The 24,423-nt window shown below is 37.9% G+C and overlaps 1 protein-coding gene across 1 annotated transcript in view; it reads right to left on the bottom strand.

Moving 5' to 3' along the window:
- Window positions 1-1,062: 1,062 nt before the first annotated feature.
- The window catches only part of LOC139713822 (hephaestin-like protein), a 33,442-nt gene continuing 10,081 nt past the window's right edge, over window positions 1,063-24,423 (bottom strand). Inside the window, exons 3-18 of the mRNA XM_071625528.1 lie at window positions 23,308-23,552; window positions 22,539-22,757; window positions 21,963-22,085; window positions 21,215-21,381; window positions 20,244-20,367; window positions 19,512-19,656; window positions 18,656-18,916; window positions 10,202-10,400; window positions 9,020-9,140; window positions 7,518-7,730; window positions 6,795-7,029; window positions 4,826-5,137; window positions 4,049-4,359; window positions 2,727-2,909; window positions 1,749-1,871; window positions 1,063-1,172 (exon numbers count right to left, since the gene is read on the bottom strand). Coding sequence (XP_071481629.1) covers window positions 1,063-1,172; window positions 1,749-1,871; window positions 2,727-2,909; window positions 4,049-4,359; window positions 4,826-5,137; window positions 6,795-7,029; window positions 7,518-7,730; window positions 9,020-9,140; window positions 10,202-10,400; window positions 18,656-18,916; window positions 19,512-19,656; window positions 20,244-20,367; window positions 21,215-21,381; window positions 21,963-22,085; window positions 22,539-22,757; window positions 23,308-23,552 — 3,091 coding nt within the window. The remainder of the gene's footprint in view (window positions 1,173-1,748; window positions 1,872-2,726; window positions 2,910-4,048; window positions 4,360-4,825; window positions 5,138-6,794; window positions 7,030-7,517; window positions 7,731-9,019; window positions 9,141-10,201; window positions 10,401-18,655; window positions 18,917-19,511; window positions 19,657-20,243; window positions 20,368-21,214; window positions 21,382-21,962; window positions 22,086-22,538; window positions 22,758-23,307; window positions 23,553-24,423) is intronic.

Consider the following 24,423-nt stretch of genomic DNA (forward strand, 5'->3'; position numbering starts at 1 on the left):
ACTCTCACAATTGGTGAGGTATTTACATAAAGATTAGTAAGTTGTTGCAGTGGAATCTAAGGTCTCAAGCCATTATGCATCAGAAAACACACATTCAAGTACGATTTCCATCGCTTTATCCTTTACGCAGAGCATGTTACGAAATGTAGATCATGAAATTGCAAATCATGGTGTGATACTTTGTCACCGAAGTGAGTTCACAAGATTTTCCTTTCACTGCGTGAAAGAAGTATTGGTTACAAGATGTTGTCGACATGTTGTTTTTTTCCTCAAAAGTGATTACTTATATTATCTGATGAGAACTGTTTAAATGCTTGCTTTATTAGAACCAATATGAGCATAATATCAAACACTGTGAGCTGAAACGTACAATTTAAATCCTAGGCAGATTTTTCAAATGTCGTAAATAAGCGTGAGGACCGGAAGAATCACATGTTTTTGAGTACACTGGAATTTTTTGCTAAGTAGGCCCAAATTGTTTACTCATTGTATCTAGCTTTCAATCACAACATCGTGTGCTAAAGTGATTACTTATCGTACTTAACTTTCAGTCACAAGCTACTAATACTCACAACATCGTGTGCCTTGTCAAGTGACAACAAGATTTTGTGAAATTGCAAAAGTAAAGAAAAAAGAAAGAAAAACAGAGAAACCTTCAGTCCGAATAACTTTTTGAAAGTTTGACATGTGTTTGATTGTGGCGACGTGCAGAATGAATTGAAAGAATAGGAAAATGGACTATTCAAGAATATTCCATGCTTTGACTCACTAACAGTACAATTATTGCTTCACTACAAAGTGGACACATTTTCTTTTTAAAAGGGATTGAAATTTGAAAAAAGGCACAAAATTATCATTATTTGAACAAACATACATGTAAGGAGAAAACATTACAATTGCAGTTTATTTGTCTGAATTCATTGGTAGCAACAAAATACGAGCCAGTGTCGAATGTCTTGTACTTTCAACACTCGTCTTCAACACCTAAGCGGTCAATCTATACTCTACACTCGTTCTGACAACGTTTCTGAAAGAAAGTATGTAAAGGAGCATAATTTGTGTTTAAAAGAAAACACCAAGCCAAGCAACGATAAGAGTTGCTAGGAGACTCCAGGCATTCACGGCCAATTTCAGTGCAGAGCTGGTGTCGCAGGTATCGCCACATGGGATGTCTAGAGAAAATAAGAAGACAGGAATAGAGTTACTTTAAGAGAAGGATGTTACACCATTGTAACTTCATTCTGTTATAAATCTAACCAATGCTATTATGAACGTTCAAAATATCAGCATAAACCACTTTATCAAAGGTAATATGAATACTATAGTTATAACAGTTATCGAAATATATAATTATAATACGGTGGTTTCACAAAATAATATTGTGAAAGTGCAGTTTTGCTGTCATTTCAAAATGGATCTTAATCGTGTTACCCACGACGACCGTTAGCTATGGTTATTTATACATTTATTGGAAATTTGACATAATCACAACTACATTCAAAACGTCTTAAAGCTGGTAAGTTTTTTTTTTTAACGAAATTATCACCGCAGACAAGAGGTAGATACTGGCAAACGTGTGGACTGTCTCAGACTTAAAGCACTTGCAAAATGTGACAGTACAAACTGTTCCCGATGACTTTGTTCTAATATTACAAATCAACAATAAAGCCTGATCAAAATTAAACTTGCTTAGATAAAATAAGAGCTTTCTGTCTTCTATCTTTCCTGGCTGGTGACTTGCGACTTACCTGATTTACTAGGATAGACAGTAAATCTCGTCTTGACACCGAATTTGTTGTGTTTGTTGGCATTGTCGTGAAGTAGCCATATACCGGCCTGTCTGGCTTCCATTTCGGCTGTCAGAAAATCACCTGATAGGACAAGGATGATGGTAATGTTGATGACAATGATGATGATTGTTTATACAAACATTTTCATGACAGTAATCACGACATACAGGACTTCTTTTGATTTTAATTGGACAGCTAATATTTTTACAAAGTATTCCTGACAAGCGTTATGGAAACAATCCAGTTGAACCTTTCCTCAGTTCTTTCGCAAGTCGAGCCCTCAAGGAGTTTAATAACCGCTCGTTGAAGTGAAAAATGATAAACTCTCGTTCAATAAATCATAACAAATTTGAATCACCCGATGGTCAACGAATTTTCACATCACAATGTACTAAGATTGCAACCACTGAAGTAATCATTAAGTTAAACAATTACAATTTCAATTTCATGTAGATACAGACATTTCTTTAAAAAGTTTAAATTCATGCTGAACTCCATACTTTCCGATGTGAATTGTATTCTTTATTATTCGTTTAAGTGAATGTTTATTTCACTAACAAAATGAAAACGAATCGAAACGAATTCAATTCAGATTAATGTTAATGTTGCGATGATAGGCAGTTCTTATAGTCTCTTCAATCAGGTAGGCAAAAAAAAAAACAGGAGTGTAATTGTAATATCGTATTGGAATAGATGACTCCATTATTGTTCAGCCATTTTGTTGGTTTGATTTAAGTTTATCCTGTTTTCATTCATACGGGAAAACGATGCAAGAAGCAAGGACATTCATATGATATTTAGTGGACATAAGGTATGCAAGCTCCATTTCTAAGGCACGTGTTGACTCGTATAACTGAAATATTCAACAATTTTGAGTGAATTTATTTCGAATAAGCTGACAGTTATCAAGAGCTTCGAATATTTGCATTGACTCACCTGGAAGACTTGTGACCGTATCAAGAGTTTTGGTGACTTGCGACTGGAAGGTGACCGTGTGACCGTGGAAATTAATGGCATGCACATCTGCACCGCCACCAACGGTGATCATGTACCAGGCCACTTGCTCGCCAACGGCCATACTGATGTTGAGTGGGAATCCAAATATGTAGCCATTTATTGCTGTTGGGATTCGAAGAATTGGATGACAAGTTGATTTTGACCCGTAATGATACTTTTACGCCTTGTTTCAAAGCTATTCATTAGTAATTACACATTCCAAAACAACTATAAGTCGTGTAAATCTTACAAGCGCCTTACACGAATCTGATATACACTTGACAAAAGAGATAGTTGCAGTTGTTGTTAAGAAATGCTATCACAAAATAAGAAAAAAAGAATAACAACGATATGAAACTGATGTTAAATTAAGCAAACTCAATAATTGGAAAAGAGGGTTGTTATGATAGTTTGCATATTAAAAAAACATGCTTCCCTGTCTAAAAAAAATAGAGTCCGATGGGAAATCCACAGATTGTCTAAATGTGACCGTGCACCACAAAACAAACAAAAAGTCGCACCCCATGATTTTACGTAAGGACTCAAAACAGTTGAAATGGGTCTACCAAGTCAATCTTGAGTTTTTCATATTTTCTGAAAGAGCTATCTTTCTTCTACAATGTTCTTTAGTTTGGGATCATAACACGAATGTGAAAGTTTGTTTTCACCAGTTTTTCTACGACCCCTGTTTGGGGAAGAGTATAAGAATGAAAGGTATGTACAGCCCCTTTTCATTTCTTGAAATCGTTTGTACACTCTTCACTTTCAAGTATAATAACTTTTGAAAGGATAATGCTACTGTGTTGTAAGTTGGCATTAATCAAGGAAAGAATAATATGCAGATAGAACATGCTCAATTTCAGCTTAATCTGACAATCCCTTAATTGTTGTTGCTCCAGTGGGTTACATCCTGTGTTTGTGTCTTTCATCACACAGCTAGCGCTGCTTGGTGAAAGATTAAGCTCTTGAATAGACCCTGTACTTCAGAGCCTCTTTTCTCAGTTCACACTTTTCCAGAGTGTGTGCTTTCTTTCCAATATCTAGGTAGGTTAGGGGAGTCCATTTCAATTGAGTTATACATCATTTTAAAGCTTTAAGTCTGCTCTTTCAGAATCTGCCCCTAACTAAAAATCTTTGTCTGGCGACTTTTTGTTGGTTTTGTGATGCAGGGTCACAAATGTTATATGATGCGTAGGCCTTCATCTGTTTAAGACTTACAGCCATCTTTCTGAAATGGCCTCCAGTGTACTTGGCGATCTTACCAAAGGCATCATTGCTGTGCTCAAAGGACAGGGCCAACTTGTCCACGCTGCTTGGATCTCCCGCATACGTGTTGATGTTGTCGTCCAGGTACCAGTTGTCGTTTTCATCGAAGATGGTGAGCAGTAGGGCGTACTCGCGGTCGACGTCCTGACGACGTCCACCGCGATCCAGGGTGCCCCTGCGGCAAATGACAAGCGGTCCGATCAGCCCCGAGTTGGTGTCCTTCTTGGCGATGGTGCTGGAGTAGTAGGGCCACACCACGCAGTTCGGCTGATCGTCGGTGGGTCCCGCCTCTGGTCCAAAGTTCCACCTTCACAACACAACAAAGGAATGCACTTGCTGTCACTAGTGTAGAGGATGAAGTTTATGGCTTCTCCTTGTCCCGGGTATTCCTAACAGCAAACGTAACTTGTGTTATCAAAGTAGTTTGACTATGCTCTTACAACTACAGTAGTTCCTTGCAAACAGAGTACTTTTGAGAGAGGCATGCCCGACATAGTAACTTTTGTTAACTAACTATTTTGTTTGCTAACTGGAATCCGTTTACTGAAATTATATTTCAGTAAACCTGAATAGATTACCTGATGACCTGAATAGGCTGTCACTACATCCTGTTATTATCCTGTATATACACATCTAGACCAAGTATATCAATCTAATTGGGTTGCCATAAATCAACTTAGATGACGTTTTACCAAGATGTCGTGATGAACAAATTTTCAGTGACTCGCATACGTTTCTCATGTCAACAGGACTAACTGCTGCATTCCTCTTACTTGTAGACTGCATTCTCCCCCGGCTGGATGGAGAGAGGCGTGTCGTAAGTTTGCCCTCTGTATTCCATGAGCTGGCCGGGGAGGTTATGCGCATTGACCGAGTACGGCCTCGTGGCCTTGTTCTTGAAGAAGATTTTGACGGTGTCGCCGATCTCAGTGCGGATGAACGGGCCGAGGATTCCCAGATGCTGGTCCCAGTAGGAGCGGGTTTTGGGCTCTTCGAAAGTCATGTCCGTGTACTCCACGAAGCGCACCTTTTTGTACAGTCTTCCGATCTCAGTGGGTCCTTTCCGAATGAAATAATTTCCATCGCTGCAAAAACAAAGGCACAAGACAATGCAAGAGATTTAAAGACATTAAAAAACAAATAAACAAACACGAGATCTTAGACAGTCACATAATGATACAAGAATATTGTTTGTTTTTAAGAATGAAATCCGTAATTAAGATACTTCTATATAATCAACAGTCTGTCTTCACTCTTCAGTTCTTTTCCCGACTATCAAACATAAACATAGGATCCGCATAATACCATACTAGTAATATTATTACACATTATGTATGTAATTTGATATCATACATTAATATATATGTGTGTGTGCGATGCATATATATAATTGTTTGTTTGTTCATTTTCCATCTGAGAAGATGGCTGGATAGCCCATATCAAGGAGGTATGAGAGTCACACTCCCTCTAGACTTCTTGACTTTTCTTTTTCTTTCAACAAGGGGAGGGATATTATGTCTGTACATAAATGTGTATGAAACAATATTGTACCATCACATGTTATCATTTCACCATCACTGCTTTGGTCACTCTATCCTGTCTTTCTCATGGTCAGTCTGACACTCCTTTCTCCAGCCACCACCATGCTTCATTACCTCTCATACCTCCTTGCCCATATTCAGCTATGCTAAGCTGGTCTTCCATGGGGTCCAGTTGGATGTGATGTGGGACCACTTCATCGGGTTAAACACCCCGCTCTTTGCGATGAATTAATGAAGCGGGATATTTTATGTGCATGAGATATGACTCTCTCACACACGGGACCTCCATTTTATGTCCTATCCGAGGGACAGAGTGTTTTGCCTCTTGCTAGAGGGGACGGTATGATTACACACAACATTGCTCAGTCCAGACTCGGGTTCGAACCCGGGTCGCTTGGGTCGGAGGCAGACGCGCTACCGACTGAGCCAACAATAATGAGGACAGAAGATGTCGCACGATCTTCTGTTCTCATTATTGTCTCGATTATATCATTCTTCCAAAGATGACATAAGCGTTCGGTAAAAATATTATCACCATCATCCCACCATATATATATATACATACATATATATAATAGATCTATAATATGTGATAAAAACCTAAAATGGCAATAGATCTAAAATGCTTTATCCTGGCGAGGAAAGCGCATGATTTAAAAACAAGACACCAAACAGGTTAGTCATCGCATTCTTCATCAGCGACCAGGATGCGATGTGATGTTAGATTAAAATCCGTTTCTGAAGCAGACATACACACAAGGGTATACGTCTGCTCCTGGTCGAAATATATATATATATATATATATATATATATATATATATGAAGAGTTTGTTTGCAAAAACCGATAAGTCCATTTTTGAAGATTTTGAAGTACGGTCTCTGTCATAAAGTACAAAATAATCCCATTTAAATGATATATCGGTCAATACATATAAAGGTATATTTTTGAAGTTATGGTCAAAAGAAGCAAACATTTTCTTATTATTCTCTTTATTTTTCTTGACCTTTAATCGCAAATATCTCCATTTGGCAAGTATGGACTTATCGGTTTTTGCGAACAAACTCTTCACATATACATATATATATATATATATATATGTGTGTGTGTGTGTGTGTGTGTGAGTATGTAGGTGAGTATGTATAAGTACATAATATACAGATGTATTGAATATTTCCGTGTATTGCCAATAACGTTTTTACCTGGTAGGGTCGGTCATGCTCTGGTTTTGGATGTAGTCGAATTCTGTCGGGGCAAAGTCCCAAATGACCTCCTCAGCGGCCAGGTAGATGACATGTTCTCCCCCATCTCCATCACCGTGCCGATCTGGGTTCTGTCTTTCTCGATTCGGTCCGTTTTGCCCCTGGGAACACTCTGACACGGTGTAGTTCACCTCCAGGTCGTAGTTGTACACGTTGCCGTTTAAGATCCAAGTCCCTGCACGTACAAAACAGCAGAATAGAAGGAGAAAAAGAATTGTTGGGACTTGATATTAAGAGCAACACACACACACACACACACACACACACACACATACATTCGAAACAAGTGTCACGTGCCATATGTACCTACGTAGGCCCTACATGTTTAACGTGGATGTATGTTACATACACACACATACACGCTGAAAACTTAAATTAGTTTGTCACAGTGCGGACTAGCATAAAACTAGTCTTGCATGTTTAGACTAGCAGGACGGACTAGCTTTTGTGCAAGTCCGGCAGGACATTAACTAACAAAATGCTAGTCCATGTGGGCACCATCTGGACTTTTGTTAGTTCAGCATCCAATTTAAGTTTATAGTGCACACGTATTCATATAATTATATGCACAATGTAGTCCCTATACAACAGTCATAAACAGTGACAAAGAAAGATGGAGAGACAGACAGACAGACAGACAGATAGACAGACAGACAAACTCACCGGGCATTCCAGCTGTGAGGGCTACCTGCTCTGTTTCTCCGGGAAGGAGCGGCAGGGTGTTGGCTCGTCGCCCCTTGTAGAGGAACGTCTGGTACGGGATGTGGAGCCCCATGTAAGTCTCATCATTGCCGATGCATGGGGCGTGCCAGCTGACACGATCGCCCTCGCACAAGTCCAGCCCGCGGAGGTTGTCACTGACGAAGCCGTTGATGGCTGTAAGTATTATTGCAGAGATTGATTGCCTTTCATTATTATGATTTATAGTACAGTTGTAAATTGATTTGAATTCAATTTATTTTCCTGACTTCATTTGATTTCATTTCATTTGATTTGATTTCATTTCATTTGATTCAAATCGAATATATCCCATGTTCTGATAGATTTTATACATTGTTTTTCAAAACTAATTTGATTGTTGACTTCGACATGATAGGACGTTTTAAATTGATTGGAATAAACGGAGAAACTGATCAGAAATGAATATTATTTATCAGGGGGAAATTGAGCAAAGAAAATGGGATTCCATCGGGATTCGAACCCGAAACCTCCGGATTGCCAGCCCGGTGCTCTACCGACTGAGCTATAGAAAGCCCTAGTTCAGTGTTTGTCCCAGAAACCCTAAATTCTCAATGCTCGAATGGTCAGAAGCTATAGCAGTGTGTTTGTGTGTGACACACACGTACACACTTGAACCTGGCATAAACCCAATTTATGGTTGGAATTGATTTGATTTAATTTGATTTGATTTTAATTAGTTTCAATACATGATATATCTTTATAATATTGATTTTAAACAATTTGATCGTTGAGATTTGATTTGACTCAAATTGAAATAATCTTTCTCTATAGGCCTATCTTACATTTTGGCTTTATTTTGGCCTAGTATATGGTAGTGATACGGAAACTTACTAAATTTATGTAACTATCCGTTACGTCGATAGCAATCGGATTCTGCCCTTTCTTCCTTTAAAAGTTTTCCATACCAAATTGGCCAAGATTTCATCAAAATTTATAAGTGACGGAATAACTAGAGACCATCTTACGGATAGAAGATCAACTTCCTAAACTTTCTAACTTTCAAGATCTTTACCTAAACTTCCATTTTTACCATTATTATCTACAATGCGAGTTGCATTCAGTGACATAATGCATTTGATGGATTATATACATGTATTGTCAAATCAGTCCAATGTAATTTCGGCAACAGATCATATCCATATACCACAGTGTTTCGATTACATTCTTGAATTTGAATTTGAATTTATTGCCACTTCATGGGGTGGAACACCTTGATCAGCAGAGCTGGTTTGTGGACCCCTATGGACCCCAATAATAACCAACCAACAAACAAAGTTATTGGTATTGCCCAACATTTAGTTGCAATTTTTTGTGTGTTTTTTTGTGTGTTTTTCCTTCTTTTTGTGTGTGGATGATAGTTTCAAGATACGTAACATAAACGTCTAGATGGCTTTTAAAAATTGTATGTTTAGCACTCGACTTACTTCTCAGTTCCGCCACGGGGAAATCGTCATTATATTGGACATTTTGATTTGTTGGCCAATACCAGCTGAGTTCTTCGTTCAGCGAAACGATCATAGTGATAACCTCGCGGACCTCGGACGCCTGTGAATGAGTGGAAATTATCATGTTGATGATAAATGACGGCGACATTGATTACAATAACAATATTAGAATATCATAGACACAATAACAATGCTGAAATATCCATGGGAGCAGATATTATAATGGATAAGACTTATGACTATTAGTAGGAAGTTCCAAAATTAGATACGCGCTTTATAATACGAAGCCCCCTCGGCCAAAGTGTGAAGATGAATATCCGGCTTTGCTGGTTATAACTGCACTGTATACAATGTCATGGTATAATAACGACTGGGCCTCTGGAAAAACACTTCTCATATTATTGAAGAGAATAGCCTAGAAAGAAAAAAAACATTGCATTATCTTTTTCCTCATCATCATATCAATGTAATAATATTGACAATGATAATCATAATAATAACTATACACAATGAGGATGATGAAAATATTAAGAAAGGAAGAGGTATTTTTATTTCTAGTAGTTATTTCACTGCACTACGACTATATATTACTACTTCTAAGCCCACTACAATTAATAATATTGAAAAAAATACTGCTTGCAAGGGATTACTTACAAATACACGTATCTTAACTTTCTCATCGTCTCCAATTTTATCCTATGGCCTCATAATATCCTAAATGTAACATTGTGATTGACTCATGTTACAACCACAGGTTTCCTTTATTTATTTATTTTTTTTTTACAATTGAAATGAATAAAGAATTGAAAGTATGCAGTGATAATGGCATTAAGAACAACAACCAATTATCTTATTCACTAAGGATATTAGCAACATTTATAATACTACTTACTGTCCCACTGTCCCATATCTGTGCAGGGTTGGGCAATAATTGCCGGGGTACTATTAAAATTAAAACTGGTTGTCAAAGCTGAGGTACTATAGGCACAAAAACGTACTTGGAATCTAATAAATGAGTCCAGGACAACTCATCGCGCCTGTTCATTGGCGCTGTGTTGATACGGCAGGACATTCTCATGTATAATTTTGTTTGAACTTTTGATGTTTGTTTGTTTGTTTGTTTGTTTGTTTGTTTGTTTTTAGAGAATAAGTGTGTATTACCCGGCTTCCATCAGCCCGGAGTGAGCCTTGTTTGCAGACGAGCAGTGGCCCGACCAACCCCGAGTGCAGGTCCTGCTCACCGCCCACCGTGGAGTAGTAAATTCCCGTGATGCACTGCTCGTCCATGTCTGTCGGTCCGTAGGATGCTGGGACGGTCCACGTGTAATTGCGTGATTGGTTAGGCCCGACAACATCATCGCTTCGACTGGCATCACCTCGACCGGCAGCACCTGTTGTAAACGACGAACATGCAGGTACGAGTCTGTTTATTCGTGTTTTTCTTAAGTCTTACCAACAGTGTTTGCTCACTAGAATGTCTGAATTCAATTCAATTCAATTCAATTCAATTCAATTCAATTCAATTCAATTCAATTCAACTCAATTCAAACTTTATTTTCACCTTTTTTGAATGAAGAGAAGCCGGAGAAGATTGAGCAATAGATAAACTGTAACTTATGTTTGCATAAATGTATGCACAATATAGTTTGTTTATTTTCATTTTGCGTTGTGTCAAGAGAAAAAATTAAATATTTGAATTAATTATTTATTTGTTTTAACTGTCAGATTCAAATTAAACTGTGCTCATTTAGTTTGTTCAATTGACTTTGTATTCATTTATGTATGAAAAAGAAATTCAGAAAAAAAAAATCAAATCAAATCAAATCAAATCAAATCAAATCAAATCAAATTAAATCAAATCAAATTCAAGATGAAAATACGTAGAATATGGATAGACAGACGTTACCGTAGCTATTATCAGGTTCACTGTGTAATTGGATTATAAATGATAGTGTCATGGTTTATATTTACACAAGGTGGCCTCTTCAGTGTTACCATGGTTTTTCAGAGGGCCCAGCTGTCATCATTACTCCAGCATTACCATGTTGTGCTACCAAGTTTTAAACCTTGTAGGCCATGGGCTAGTGGGGGTCAACGTGCACCCCCTCTGCACCTAACATTCATTGTTGTTTCCAGGTAGCCCTTGGTCTGGAGAGTCAGAAAAGTGATGTTAACAAAAAAAAAGTTGGGTCCCAAGACCCGCCCCGTGACGTTTTGTGACGTCACTTCCGGAACGACCTTTTCGCGAATACGGGGGAATAGCATTTGGGTATTATCCTAATAAAGTGGTCCCCATGCCTTTATTTTTCAATGATAACCAAAGATTTTGGTATTTCTAGATTCCTCAGAAGATGGGAAATATGATGCAAAGCAAAGTTTGGCAATATAGGCCCTCAGATTGTCGTCATCGACAACGAAATGGGCAAAGATGTCGACAAAATTCAACAAAATTTTACAAAATTTGGACAATTTTTCAAGTTTCACCCTTTAAGTTTGTATATTTTTGTGAAGAATTTGTTAAATGACTTGAAATTTGGTCTGGATATTAAACGAATATCCCTTTTTACGAAAACAAAAGATTTTGGCCTAATTGTAATCCAATCTTCTTCTGTAGACATTCAAGTGCGCATGCGCGGTATCTGGAAATAAGCCTCCCAAATGCCTTTTTTTGATGTCAGGTATCAAAAATGAGTTACAACGCGTCTCTTTATCATGTAAATTTACAAACTTAATCATATTTTGCAATCAGCAATCACCTGATTGAATAAAAGTTGCCTCAAAATGAGAAATCAAAGGTGACCATGGTTCTTTTTGATAATGACGTTGGTCACGACATCGAAGATGAAGACGACGTCAAAGACTATAGAAATACGACATAGCAGGGATTCGTTTACAAATCTCCATTTCAGATTGATTGATTTTAGCGATAAATTTACAGTAAAGGAAATCAAGATCATGAATTTTCAATTCTACTGGCATTTTATTTCTTTGCAATAAACTCAAATCCTGCTTAAATGGGAAATCCAGTCTAGAAATAAGTTAGTCTGATAAAAAAGAGTAAAATCTTACGAGTTCAACGGTAAGAATTTGACTGTAATCTGATGAAAAATAAGGAGGTTACTTTTTTTTTGCTAATTTCTGCAAAACATTTCTTGTACAGTGGATAAGAATATGTAAATGAGTGACCTGACCATGTCATAACCTCACAATTTTCCATTTATCGTGTTCAAAACATTAAGAAAATTCAATGTTTTAGTCATTGAAGTCTGACAAATGATGATATTCCTGGTTGCATAACTTGGTTATAGTGATGTTAGATATATCAGGATTTGAGCCTCGAGCATAATTGCGTTTGAATGAAAAACTGGAAATGTCAACATTTTATGTACAAACTATATGGCAAGATGTGAGGGGATTGCATGCTCACTTTGTTATTTGCATATTCATATTGACCGTTCAAGAACTATTTCCTCAAAAAATAGCGAAACTTCAAAATGTCATAACTTCCTTATTTTTCATGCGATTTCGATCACAATTTTACCATTGAACTCGTAATATATTACTTTTTTCTTATCGGACTAACTTTTATTTGGACTGGATTTGCCCTTTAGATAAAGACTTATAACTAGTTTCACAATTAAAACATTAATTTATCTCAACTACGTTGCACTCACTGGCACAATTCTAAATACTGTACCAGGCATGGATAATATTTTGACATGATTTTTCCTCTATTTTCTTCAGAAATTGCATCTACATTGAACTTGTCACCGAAATGACACTATACATGATGCATAATAGAGACAATGGACTTTTAGGGACCTAAATTGTTTTAATGTCTGGGTTTTTTGACTTGGGAATGCTAACTTGTGGGTTCGCGGTTCTGTGGCATAGTGGGTAAAACTTTCGACTCCCGATTGGAGGACCCGAGTTCGAGTCACGATTCAATCACGATGTACATTTCTCGATGGTAATAATTATATTAACATCATTATCTGATTTTTTCTATTTTTATTCTTATTTTTCATTTTATTTCGAAAATTTGGGAATATGGACTTGCAGGTCATCGACAATGAAGTGGGCATACATGAGATTGACAAACTTAAAAGTCCACGCAGTTTTTTACAAGTTCTCACGCTGAAACATCTAAATATCCATTATTTGTGGTTAAATCATTAAATGAAATTAAACCCAGTCTGGATATTAGATAAATAACCATGTTTGGTAAAAAGAAATAAAAAAAAATAAGGCATAATCTTAATTCAGGCGTCTTCTGTAGGCATTTAACTTAAAGTCAACACTTTTGTTAGATCAGCCATGGTGCCTTATGGATGTCCAGAAGCTGACGCTGATTCACCGGGTGCACTTCACGAGTTCGACACCCACGAATCATACAACCCGTGAGTCATAGAGCCCGCGAGTTATACAGCCGATGAGTCCTAAAGCCCATGAGTTCGACACCCTTGAGTCCGACACTAGGCAAGCCGGGCTCACGAATTTGACACGTAATAAACAAGACCCACAAGAAAAACATATTTCCGGCCTTACGATGTAATATCGAACTTGTGGATCGTTTTTAACTTTTTTTCTTTTTTTTTCTTTTTTTTTTGGGGGGGGGGGGTGGGGTGGGGGGTGGGGAGTTGTTGCTTAGAAAAGTGTCAAACTCGTGGATTTTGCTTGCCTAGTGTCGAACTTGCTGGCCTTGTTTGCATACTGTCGGACTCATGGTCCTTATTTGCCTGCTGTCGAAGTCATGGGCTGTACGACTCGTTTGCTGTATAATTCGTGGGTGTCGAACTCGTGGGATGACAACTAATCACTTTGCCATCCTTTCAAAGTCTGAAATTCTTTTGAGCTCTGAATCGAATTCCAATGTCACCATCATTGTCATTTCATGAGTGTATAGGTTTAATGAATTCATTGTTTTGCTCCTGTCACTGCTTCTATGCCAGTATCGGGCTTTGATACATCAGCCATGGTGCCTTTCAGGACGTCCACAAGCTGATGTGGCATCACCTCCACTGAGGTGAAGTCAACAGAGGTCGCATAAGATCTTCATCCTTCGTTTATCCATGATCTTCATTTTGGTCCGTTGGTAGCTTCCATATTCTTAGTTTGATAATTGCTACGGAGGACGTGCTGTTCAGAGACGTCTCTGAGAAGCCAGATCAAAAGTTTTTGCCTTTGTGACATAAATCATTTTACCGCACTTAGACTGTATTGTCAAGAATCGCAGAGCATTCACCTCTAAATTCTTCTGTTACCATGCAAAGCACAGCAAAATATTTTCAGTTCATCCATCACCTCAGCTGTCCTATTTCATGATTCAACCCTTGTATGTACATCATTTCTAGGACTCCACGCATTTACTGGCTGCAATACCACTAGTGCCTTTTAGGTATAAAGGGGAAGGTAAAAACAATGTCGAGGCTGATGAGTCATTTCATGCTGCATTTCCAAAGTTTGGTGAATCTTGAAATGTTATAGCTGAGATGATGATGAACTGGAACGATTTACCTGTGCATGCCTTGTATGGTAACAGAAGAATTAGGAAGGTGAATGCCCTCCAAACTCTTTACAGTCCAAGTGCGGTGAAATGGCCAATGTCACAAAGGCAAATAACTTTGATCTGGCTATGATACCGCCCTGCTGAAAGGTGTTAGAGCAGCATGTCCAATGCAATTATCAAACAAGAATATGAAAGCTAGCAACAAACCCAAACGAAGAACATGGATGGACAAAGGATGAAGATCTAATGCGACCTCTGTGGACCTCAAGGGAGGTGCTGCCGCGTCAGCTTGTGGACATGAATCCTGGAAGTCACTGTGGCTGATGAATCAGAGCCGATACTGGTTTGGCAACAGTAACATGAGTAACATTGGTTTAATTCAACATATACCGCACTCAGAAAATGACCATTATGGACATTGGAATTTGATTTGGCTCAGAACTCATGCGCAAATGAATATCAGACACTGACAGGATGGGGAGATGATTCCGCATCAGCTTGGGGACATCTCTTTAGGCACCATGACTTATGAATCGGAGCCCGATACTGATAGTGACAGTGAAAGTAGTGAAAATGAATTCATTCAACCAATAGAATCACAGAGTTACAATGATAGTGACATTGGAATTTAATTTAACAGTGTTCATGGGCAAACGAGTGTCAGACTTTGAAAGGATAACTTATAGCTGGTAGATGACTCCATCAATTTCAAACATATCGGTATTAAGCCAGTGGTAATCATTTGAAGCATTTCGATGTTGGACTCTCAATAATTTCATCGGAAGTAAAAATAATAATGCTGGAAAAATACATACTAATTAGCAAATAACTTTTATGAAACATCATATAACCAATTATTCTACTGTGAACAATAATACATTTATAAAGTTTCTTTATACTTTCAGATGGAATGAAAATTTTAAAAAGAGGTATCACAAATATAATCGTTTAGTGTTGACTAAATATGAATGCTAATAATATTTTCAAAGCATAAGTTACGAAACCTGACTAAACAAAAGAATACTCTTGAAAAAAGGTTGTGGGAATTTGAGTATCTAACAGCAACCAACTTTTATTAAAGAATGAATGTATTATATGCCTCATATGATCTATGACCGAACTATCGTTGTCTAATAACCATGTCAGATAATGTCCCATGAATTGGGGAATTGCTTATAATAAACATGCCTCTATAGTCACATTAAATGATTTGTCGCGGTAAATTATGATAGAATTATGTTGTCATTATGATCATCAGAAATGGTGACAAGAGTACTGTATAGTTGCCTCTAAATTTCTCATTTTAAGCCAAATTTCTTTTAGTTATTTTCTTTTATATTTTCTTTAATACAAATAATAATACTTGAAGTTTCTGATCTTTGATGAAAAACAGATTGCTAGACAGCAGAAAAGAACTCACGGCGGCTTGTTTCACACACCTTGCATACACTCTAAACATCTTAAAAGACTTCAGGATTATTAAAAAAACACATACTAAATTCTCTTTAAAGGATTCGAGTTTGTTGAGAAGGCAAAATGCAGATGTAATCAAAATTTTCTTTTCCTCGTAGCTAATGGTGTTAATCTTTAAGGGTCGTCTTAAACTAATTGCTAACTTCAGTTGAATTTGGTATTTAGACGAAACTCCAATGTGAATTTTGTCATCGACGCCACTGTCTTTGCCGTCATCACTGAAGTCAATGTATTTCAGCAGGTGTTTGATGATTTAAACAAAATGATTAAAGTTCCGATTTTACTTGAAATATACGAGTTAATATATCAATTTACTAGTCACCAAAAGGGACATTTTGTTGGTTCTTATTTCGCACTCCTCCTGCCCTCTTGAACGTCCACAGAAGATGCGAGGATTAAAATAATGGCTCATCGGTTCCTTTTTAGACAAAGATGGCTATTTATTTAAAGGACAAGTTCAACTTCACAGATATGTGACATGTTGATTGAGTGAATACAGCAATACTAGTAGAACACATCAGTGAGAGTTTGAGGAAAATCAGACAATACGTTCAAAAGTTATGAATTTTTGAAGTTTCTGCTCGCTCACTGATGGATGAGAAGACTAATACAGCTTGTGATGTCACAGTCATGTGTAGAACGATATAAAGAAAACAATATAAAGAAAATTCAACATATTTTCACTTTTCTTACAAAATAAAGAACACTTGACTTGTCTCTGTCAGAAGGCAGGAAGAATAATATCCTTAATATAAGTCAGTGACATGTCGAAGAAATATGCACGTTTTGCAAAAAAAAAAAAAAAAAAAGATTTTGTAGAATTCTCTTAATATTCTCCTTACATTGCATATATCGTTCTACGCATGAGACATCACACTCTATAGTAGTTTTCTCATCCAGCGGTGACAGTACAGATACTTTAAAAAATTCAAAACGTTTGAATGGATTGTTCGCTTTCTCCAAACTTTTACTGATGTGGAATTCTACTAATTGCCGCATTTACTTCACCTACATGTACACGAAGCTGGACTTATCCTTTAACATCCAGACTAAATTCCAATTAATACAGTGAATTAACCACAAAGTAATGAATATCTAAATTAGCATAAGAACTTGTGCTGACTTAGTTTGTCGACCTCACTAATGCCCATTTCGTTGTTGATGACCTGCAAGTCCCTATTGCCAAATTCTCGAAAGAAAATAGTAAAAAAATCAAAATAGTTTACGTCATACTGCGTATTAATCAAATGAATATCAGTTCAGTGAAATCAACGGAATAAACAAACAATCAGATATTGACGTTAATAAAGTCATTACCAGCAAGGAAATGTACATATTTGACTGACCCAATTACAAACATGACTTATAATATTTTACGAAATTTTAAAAGAGACTAAAAGATATCTAAAATAATCTCTGCTATGTCGTAATTCTAGTCTTTGACGTCGTCTTCATCTTCGATGTCGTGACCAACGTCATCATCAAAAAGAACCATGGTCACCTTTGATTTCTCATTTTAAGGCAACTTTTATTCAATCAGGTGATCGCTGATTGCCAAAATTGATTAAAGTTGTGAATTTACATGATAAAAGATTCGTTGTAACTCATTTTTGATACTGGACATAAAAAAAGGCATTTCGGAGGCTGATTTCCAGACACCGCGCATGCGAACTTGAATGTCTACAGAAGAAGGTCGGATTACAATTAGGCCAAAATCTTTTGTTTTCGTAAAAAGGGGTATTCATTTAATATCCAGACCAAATTTCAAGTCATTTAACACATTTTACACAAAAATATACAAACTTTAAGGGTGAAACTTGAAAAATTGTCCAAATTTTGTAAAATTTTGTTGAATTTTGTCGACATCGTTGCCCATTTTGTTGTCGATGACGACAAACTGAGGGCTTATATTGCCAAACTTTGCTTTGCATCATATTTCCCATCTTCTGAGGAATCTAGAAATACCAAAATCTTTGGTTATCATTGAAAAATAAAGGCATGGGGACCACTTTATTAGGATAATACCCAAATGCTATTCCCTCGTATTCGCGAAAAGGTCGTTCCGGAAGTGACGTCACAAAACGTCACGGGGCGGGTCTTGGGACCCAACTTTTTTTTTGTTAACATCACTTTTCTGACTCTCCAGACCAAGGGCTACATGGAAACAACAATGAATGTTAGGTGCAGAGGGGGTGCACGTTGACCCCTACTAGCCCATGGCCTATTGCTCAAGAGGGACATCCGAGGTAAAAATGTCTTGTCCATGCAATGACTTACTCGGTTGGACTCAAACTCGAGACCTCCGGTCCAAAGTCAAGGCTTACCCGGTATAACATCGTGTCTCCATTTTGAAACTTCACTAGCTATAAGCATTATACTTGGTTTGTGGTCTGGTGCCAAACTTTCTAGGTCAGGGTTTGGTGTAGTATTTACTCCACTTTTCACGCAGTGTTTGGTGTAACGTCTAGTTCTCATTACTATTTTACTTGAGTGACATATTTTTGTTTTCCGCTAAAACATGCGGTTGTTGTCATTCTAGGAGCCTTTTGTGGTAAACAGACTATGCATTCAAACAGAAACTTTCCTTAATACACAAAAACCGAATCGTCGGCGGAAAAAAAAAATATATATACATACCTTGCTCGGCTGGGTATGGCCACCCTTCGTTGAGCTTGTCATACTTGACGTTATTAGGGTGGATGTTGTATGACCTCGAGGCAAAGTTCATCAGCATCACCTCGATCGTATCCCCAACCTCGGCCCGAATGACCGGCCCGGCGAATCCGAGGTACTGCTCCTCCTGCGGCCGCTGCTTCTCTGTCGTGAACGTCTCGTCCGTGTAGGCAATGTACTGAGCCTTTCTGAAGATTGGCCCGGTACCAGTTGGCGACTTGCTGTAATACAAATTGAGAATATTGTAACACTACGCCTTTACTTGTGCCTTTCGTTTTAAAGATTATTCCCTTTATGAATACCTCATAATATTTATCATTCTCCTTCGTTTTCTTTTTTTTCTACCCTTCATCCTACTTTTTTTCTTTGTCATCTTTTCTCTCACATTCCATTATCACAATTCATGATAATGACGTCTGTACAGTGGTGATTTTGATGAAACTGACAATGATGATTAGCGATGAGCATGAAAGGAGATTACGATTTTAATAATCTTAACATTTATCATTGGTATCATTTTTAAAACTAGTAACAACATCTTTAATATTTACAAAAATGATGATTTTCACAGAAACTATGAAGTCAATATCTTCTAGATGGCATGTTATCATTAACAGAGCTTCTAGTTCTTCAAACCTGTCTATAGCGGCCACCCAAGGGAGAAGGAGAAGTGACTAGTATAGACAGGTGGCCCCTTGAGACGGGGTCTTTTTCATGGTTTTTCTCTTGGGGATTTTTTTAGTGGCCATATACGGCTGTTGGTCACCACTGACAGACGGATGGGCAATAAGGCGGGTTGATTGTATGCAAGTTTACCTGACGTAGGGGGCGTAATTCCAATTAACCTCTCTGATGCCAATGTAGTGTCTTATCACTCTTCCGGTAAGTGACGATCCTCCACCCGACGAACCAGTTGATCTGGTACAGTTTGGATTCACCGTGTACACAGCACTTCCTCCGTCTGATAACGGTCACCGCAAAAAAAAAAGAGAGAAATGAAATGAAAATAGATTCAATGTATCATAGCCGGATAATTATATTCGATAAATTCTAGTGACGATGAAATTGATCATAGAAGTTACGTCGTCACAAAGGGATAATGAAATACCCTTCTTTTCTCCCGCCCCCTGAAAAACAAACAAACAAGCAAGCAATCATAATGGTATCGTTTGTGATGACAGACCACATATTCATTTAGGAGAAATCTACATTGATCATCATCAATTTTATTGCGGAGTTTTGCAAAAATATCACAACAAGGTTTACGTATATGCCTCGTCATCTACCATTATCAGAAGGGTTTATTCACAGATAACACATCGAGTCATAAAATATTCTTTTTAGTTTTTATTTTCTTTTGCAATTCGAATCCAGATAATACCTGTTGATAGAAGCAATGATTTCATATATACTGAATGGTATCATAGACTAAGTGGTATTTGTCCGCTATCTCAGAAAAAAAAATTATGTATTATCATCCTCTAAATGTAATACATAACTTGTTCGGTTTCCGTCAAAAACAACAGGTAAATAAATCAGAAACTTTACTTGTTGCATCCGAGGTGGAAAGGGAAGAGAGCAGCCATGTTCCCGGGTTCTCGGCAGTCATACTGACCACGTTAACTGGTCCCGGAATTAGAGGGATATTGTCTGCCCTTCTCCCATCCTGCTCCTGTGAGGATGTGGAAATTGTTTGAGAGCAACGATTTTTTAAAAGATGATGTGCGGCAGTGCTCTGGAGAAACTATTGGGAACTAGGAACTTCCTGCAAAATAATATCGGGTCATTTTCGAATTCCAGGAACTGAAATTCTGCGGTTATTTATTCATTAATTTTTTTTTTTGCTCAGTTCCACTCAAGACAAGTTCCTTTTAAGCTGCATAAAGCGGAGAACACTTCGCAGTAAGTTGTTGCTTCAGTTACAATATCAATGGAGACAACATTGATTGTTCAACACAACAGTACTACAATGATCAATGATAATAATAAAATATTGATAATAATGATAATGATGATGATGATAATAATAAGAATAAGAATACTACTTCTACTACTACTACTTCTACTACTACTACTAATAATAATAATAATAATAATAATGTCTTCTTTATCCAGGATAGCCTCTTCAGCGTTGCTACTGTTCTACCAGAAGGCCCTGCCATAATTATTACTTCAGCGTTGCCAGGTACTCATTTTATACACCTGGGTCGAGAGGGACATTGTGGATACAAACATCTTGTCCAAGGACGTAAGCATGTACTATACATGTCAGAAGGGTCATTCTTATCATAATCGCTGTCACACTTTCTGTTATCATCATCGTCGGCCATTTATCTAAGACTGAGAGATCCAATTATTTCGTCACAAGAAACTGTGAAATGCCACTGTGTCATCAGCCATCATAACTCAACTCTGCACAAGAACACATTCCCAGTCTCTAACCATTAATTTTCTCTTCCTCCTTTTTCTTTAAATGATTTCTTCCTTTTATTTTGTTCTGATATAAAGTTGTATCTTACTAGTGGATTTCCGTTGAAGAAAACTGTGTGAATAGAAGTCTCTCCTCCCACGGTGAAGACGAACCATCGAGTGGTCTCGCCCTGGCAGAGCTCCAGATCGGGCAGGTTCCCGTACGAGTAACCGTTGACGGTGTACATCATGTTGCTGCCCAGAAAGCCCATTGTCTCTGCAAGTTTTGAAAAAGAGTGACCGGAAAGATTTACCAGTGAGTAGTAACTCTGCCACTAGCATTTACACTGCTGCAATCAAACCTACTCTGCGGCGATCACCAGGTCACAACAACCCCTGTCTACAATGACCACAGTTCGTGCTTCCCTTAAAGGTGGTTGTTATACACAGGTTTGACTGTTCATTTTCCGTCTTCATCTTCCCTACTTCTCATTATTTACGGAATAAACATGTTTATTTCTTTTCTTCATTATTTTTTCCTCATTAGTTTGTTATTGTTATTACGTGTATATCTGTTATGTTATTATCGTAGCAATTAACATTACCATTAATCTTACAATTTCTCATTCCGTTCTTTTTCTTCCCTCTTCGTATTACCCTTTTTGTTCCTCTTCTTTATTTTCTTCTTCAGAAGTGTACTAGCTTTGATTTACGCACAAAAATTAAGGAATGGATTAGGTATACGATGCGCCGAAGACGCTCATTTAAAGCCAGAATCAACTGAGGCGAATCAGACTAAGGTTGATATTCTGCATTAAAGAAGACAGCATGGATGTTGTGGATCATCGCCATTCTCACCTCGTTCCTGGTCCGAAACCTGGGGCACGTAGGTCTGGATGTTCTCGTTGATGTACCAGCTCTTGTTCTCATCGAAGAAAGCATACAGGAGGACGTGGTCGTTGTCAGTGGTGGAAAGCCGTCCTGATGAATGAGAACAGAGTGATTCCGGGTTTAGTCTTGTTTGTATGTTTACTTCATTTCCATCTTAGAAGATGACTGGATAGCCCATATTCAGCTGCAATAGCTGAATCGAACCAGGATCCTGTTTTTAAGTCATGTGATAAATACGGTAGAAGATGGTATTCTTTTCTTTTAATAACATAACTAAACAAATATTATCCTGATATGCTGCTTAATTGTATGAAAAATCAAAATTACGATAACCAGTGACCACAGTGATGACGATGGTGATGATGATGATGATGATGATGACACTACTGCTCATGGTAATGGCAATGATTCTGAGCAATGACAACCAAAACAAATACAACAGCAGTAACACCAACACAACAACACCCGTAATAGCAACAATAATTACACAATGCACCTAGAGATAAAGAATGAAACAGCCGACAAAGAGGTGTGGCCACAAACCTCGTCGGCAAACGATAGTCACGCCCACCAGCCCAGAGTTGATGTCCTGCGTATCAAATCGATGCGAATTGTACATCCAGGCGATGCAGTCCTCCCCACCGTCGCGGTTCGGTCCCGAGCGTTCTGCGTTCACGCTCCACCTGTACACATAGGTCTGGCCTGGTCCAACATTGTCGTCTTCCTTCTGTGACCCTGAAGTACCGTCATTGTAGAGAGCGCCTGCAAATGTCAGAAAAAAAAAATAAAAGAAAATGAGTTGGGAGAGGGAATAATGATTACATGATACATGTACTGTAAAGGGGTGCATAAATAAGGCAAGTGCCTGTGGGAAAAACTCGGCATGAAAGAAGAGCATAATACTGCACACTAATTTCATTTTTTAGGTACACTTATGACTCAGATTCTGTGATGATAGTATATCACTTTCTTAATTTTGTTGAACTAAGGGCAAAAATGTCATTTAGCCTATCATGAGAATTATGCTGTTTCATGAAACGCAAGAAACAATAACAAACATTTGCTATGGTAGTGTGGTTGGAGTGTTGCTGTAGGGCTTGCAATTTATAGGTCTGCAGTCTTTGACGAAGACTGTTTTATGTTTCAGGCAGGTGCAAATCAAATTTAGTGTTATAAATAATTTCACCAAACGCCAAAGAGAAATCATCGGGTCCTGTAAAAATTTCTACGTGGACTCAAGAATCATGTCAGTAATTAATTAAGGTATATAATTCGTCATTTTCATTTGTAATGTTCTTTGCGATCTTCTGACCTTCTGAGGATTTTGTGTACGTCAGACCGCTTGGATTAATGGAGTACGGACGGGACGCCATGTTCCGGAAGTGAACCGTGATGGTGTCGCCAACTTCCGCCCTAAGGGTGGGGCCCAGAATACCAAGCCATGCCGGGCGAGGGGACTGGGTGGTGAAGGTGTCGTCGGTGTATTCCCGAAAGAGGGCCTTCTTGTACCGACTGCCGATCCGGTTTGGATTCGAAAAGACTCTATTCGCTCCCGCTCTGTCAAAGAAAAGATATGGAATAAAACACGAGAAAATATTACAAACTAGAAGGACATGACTACCAAAGAAAACTCAACCACACAAAAAGGACACAGTCTTATTAAAGGGATGGTATAGTTCTGGTTCAGATAGGGGTGCAGGTTTCCAACTTTGTGTATGTGTGTGCGTGTGTGTGTGTGTTTGAGAAATAATGAGAAACCTCTTGTGAAATATAAAAGAACCTCCAATTCATAGAAGATTTCACAGTTTACTTGATGAAGATTGGTCTTGAAATGGCTGAAATATAAAAAGAAAGAAATCCTAATAAAATGCGACAGGCCACGACTTTTATTAGGATCTCTTTGATTCACCTTATTTTTGGATATCTCAGTCATTTCAAAATCGATTTTCAACAAATGAAATTTCAATTTCCCTTAGAATTGTATACTCTTTAACATTAATAACCGTCAATACTATTGAGTATTATCTTGCTGAGCTGAAACTACGGAACCCAGTGGGACTTATATACCATACAACTACTCTATAGAGTTTTTCTTTCATATTTTCTTTTTGTTTGTCCATACGTGGTTAAAACCCTAAAGAATCATAATTTTATGCCGCATGTGTATTAAAGGTAAGCTTCTTTATACGGAAAAGAATCCTAATCTTTGGATGCTTGAAAAAGATCTGGGCCCTGTTGCATAAAACCCTTACCGCTGGACTTACCGCTCCTTTCTAGCGGTAAGTCTTGATGCTGATTGGCTGTGACGCCTAATTTTGACAGTAGTTACCATTAAAATTCAACGGTAAGTTTTATGCAACGGGCCCCTGGGTTCGGCCGCCGTAATTCGCCCACAGGAAGGACTTTCGCAGTATAAAGAAAAGGGGAC

Source organism: Diadema antillarum, unplaced genomic scaffold (genome assembly GCF_040938485.1).
Source record: "Diadema antillarum isolate AM-2024a unplaced genomic scaffold, OU_Dant_1.0 seq00002072_RagTag, whole genome shotgun sequence".
NCBI lineage: Eukaryota > Metazoa > Echinodermata > Echinoidea > Diadematoida > Diadematidae > Diadema > Diadema antillarum.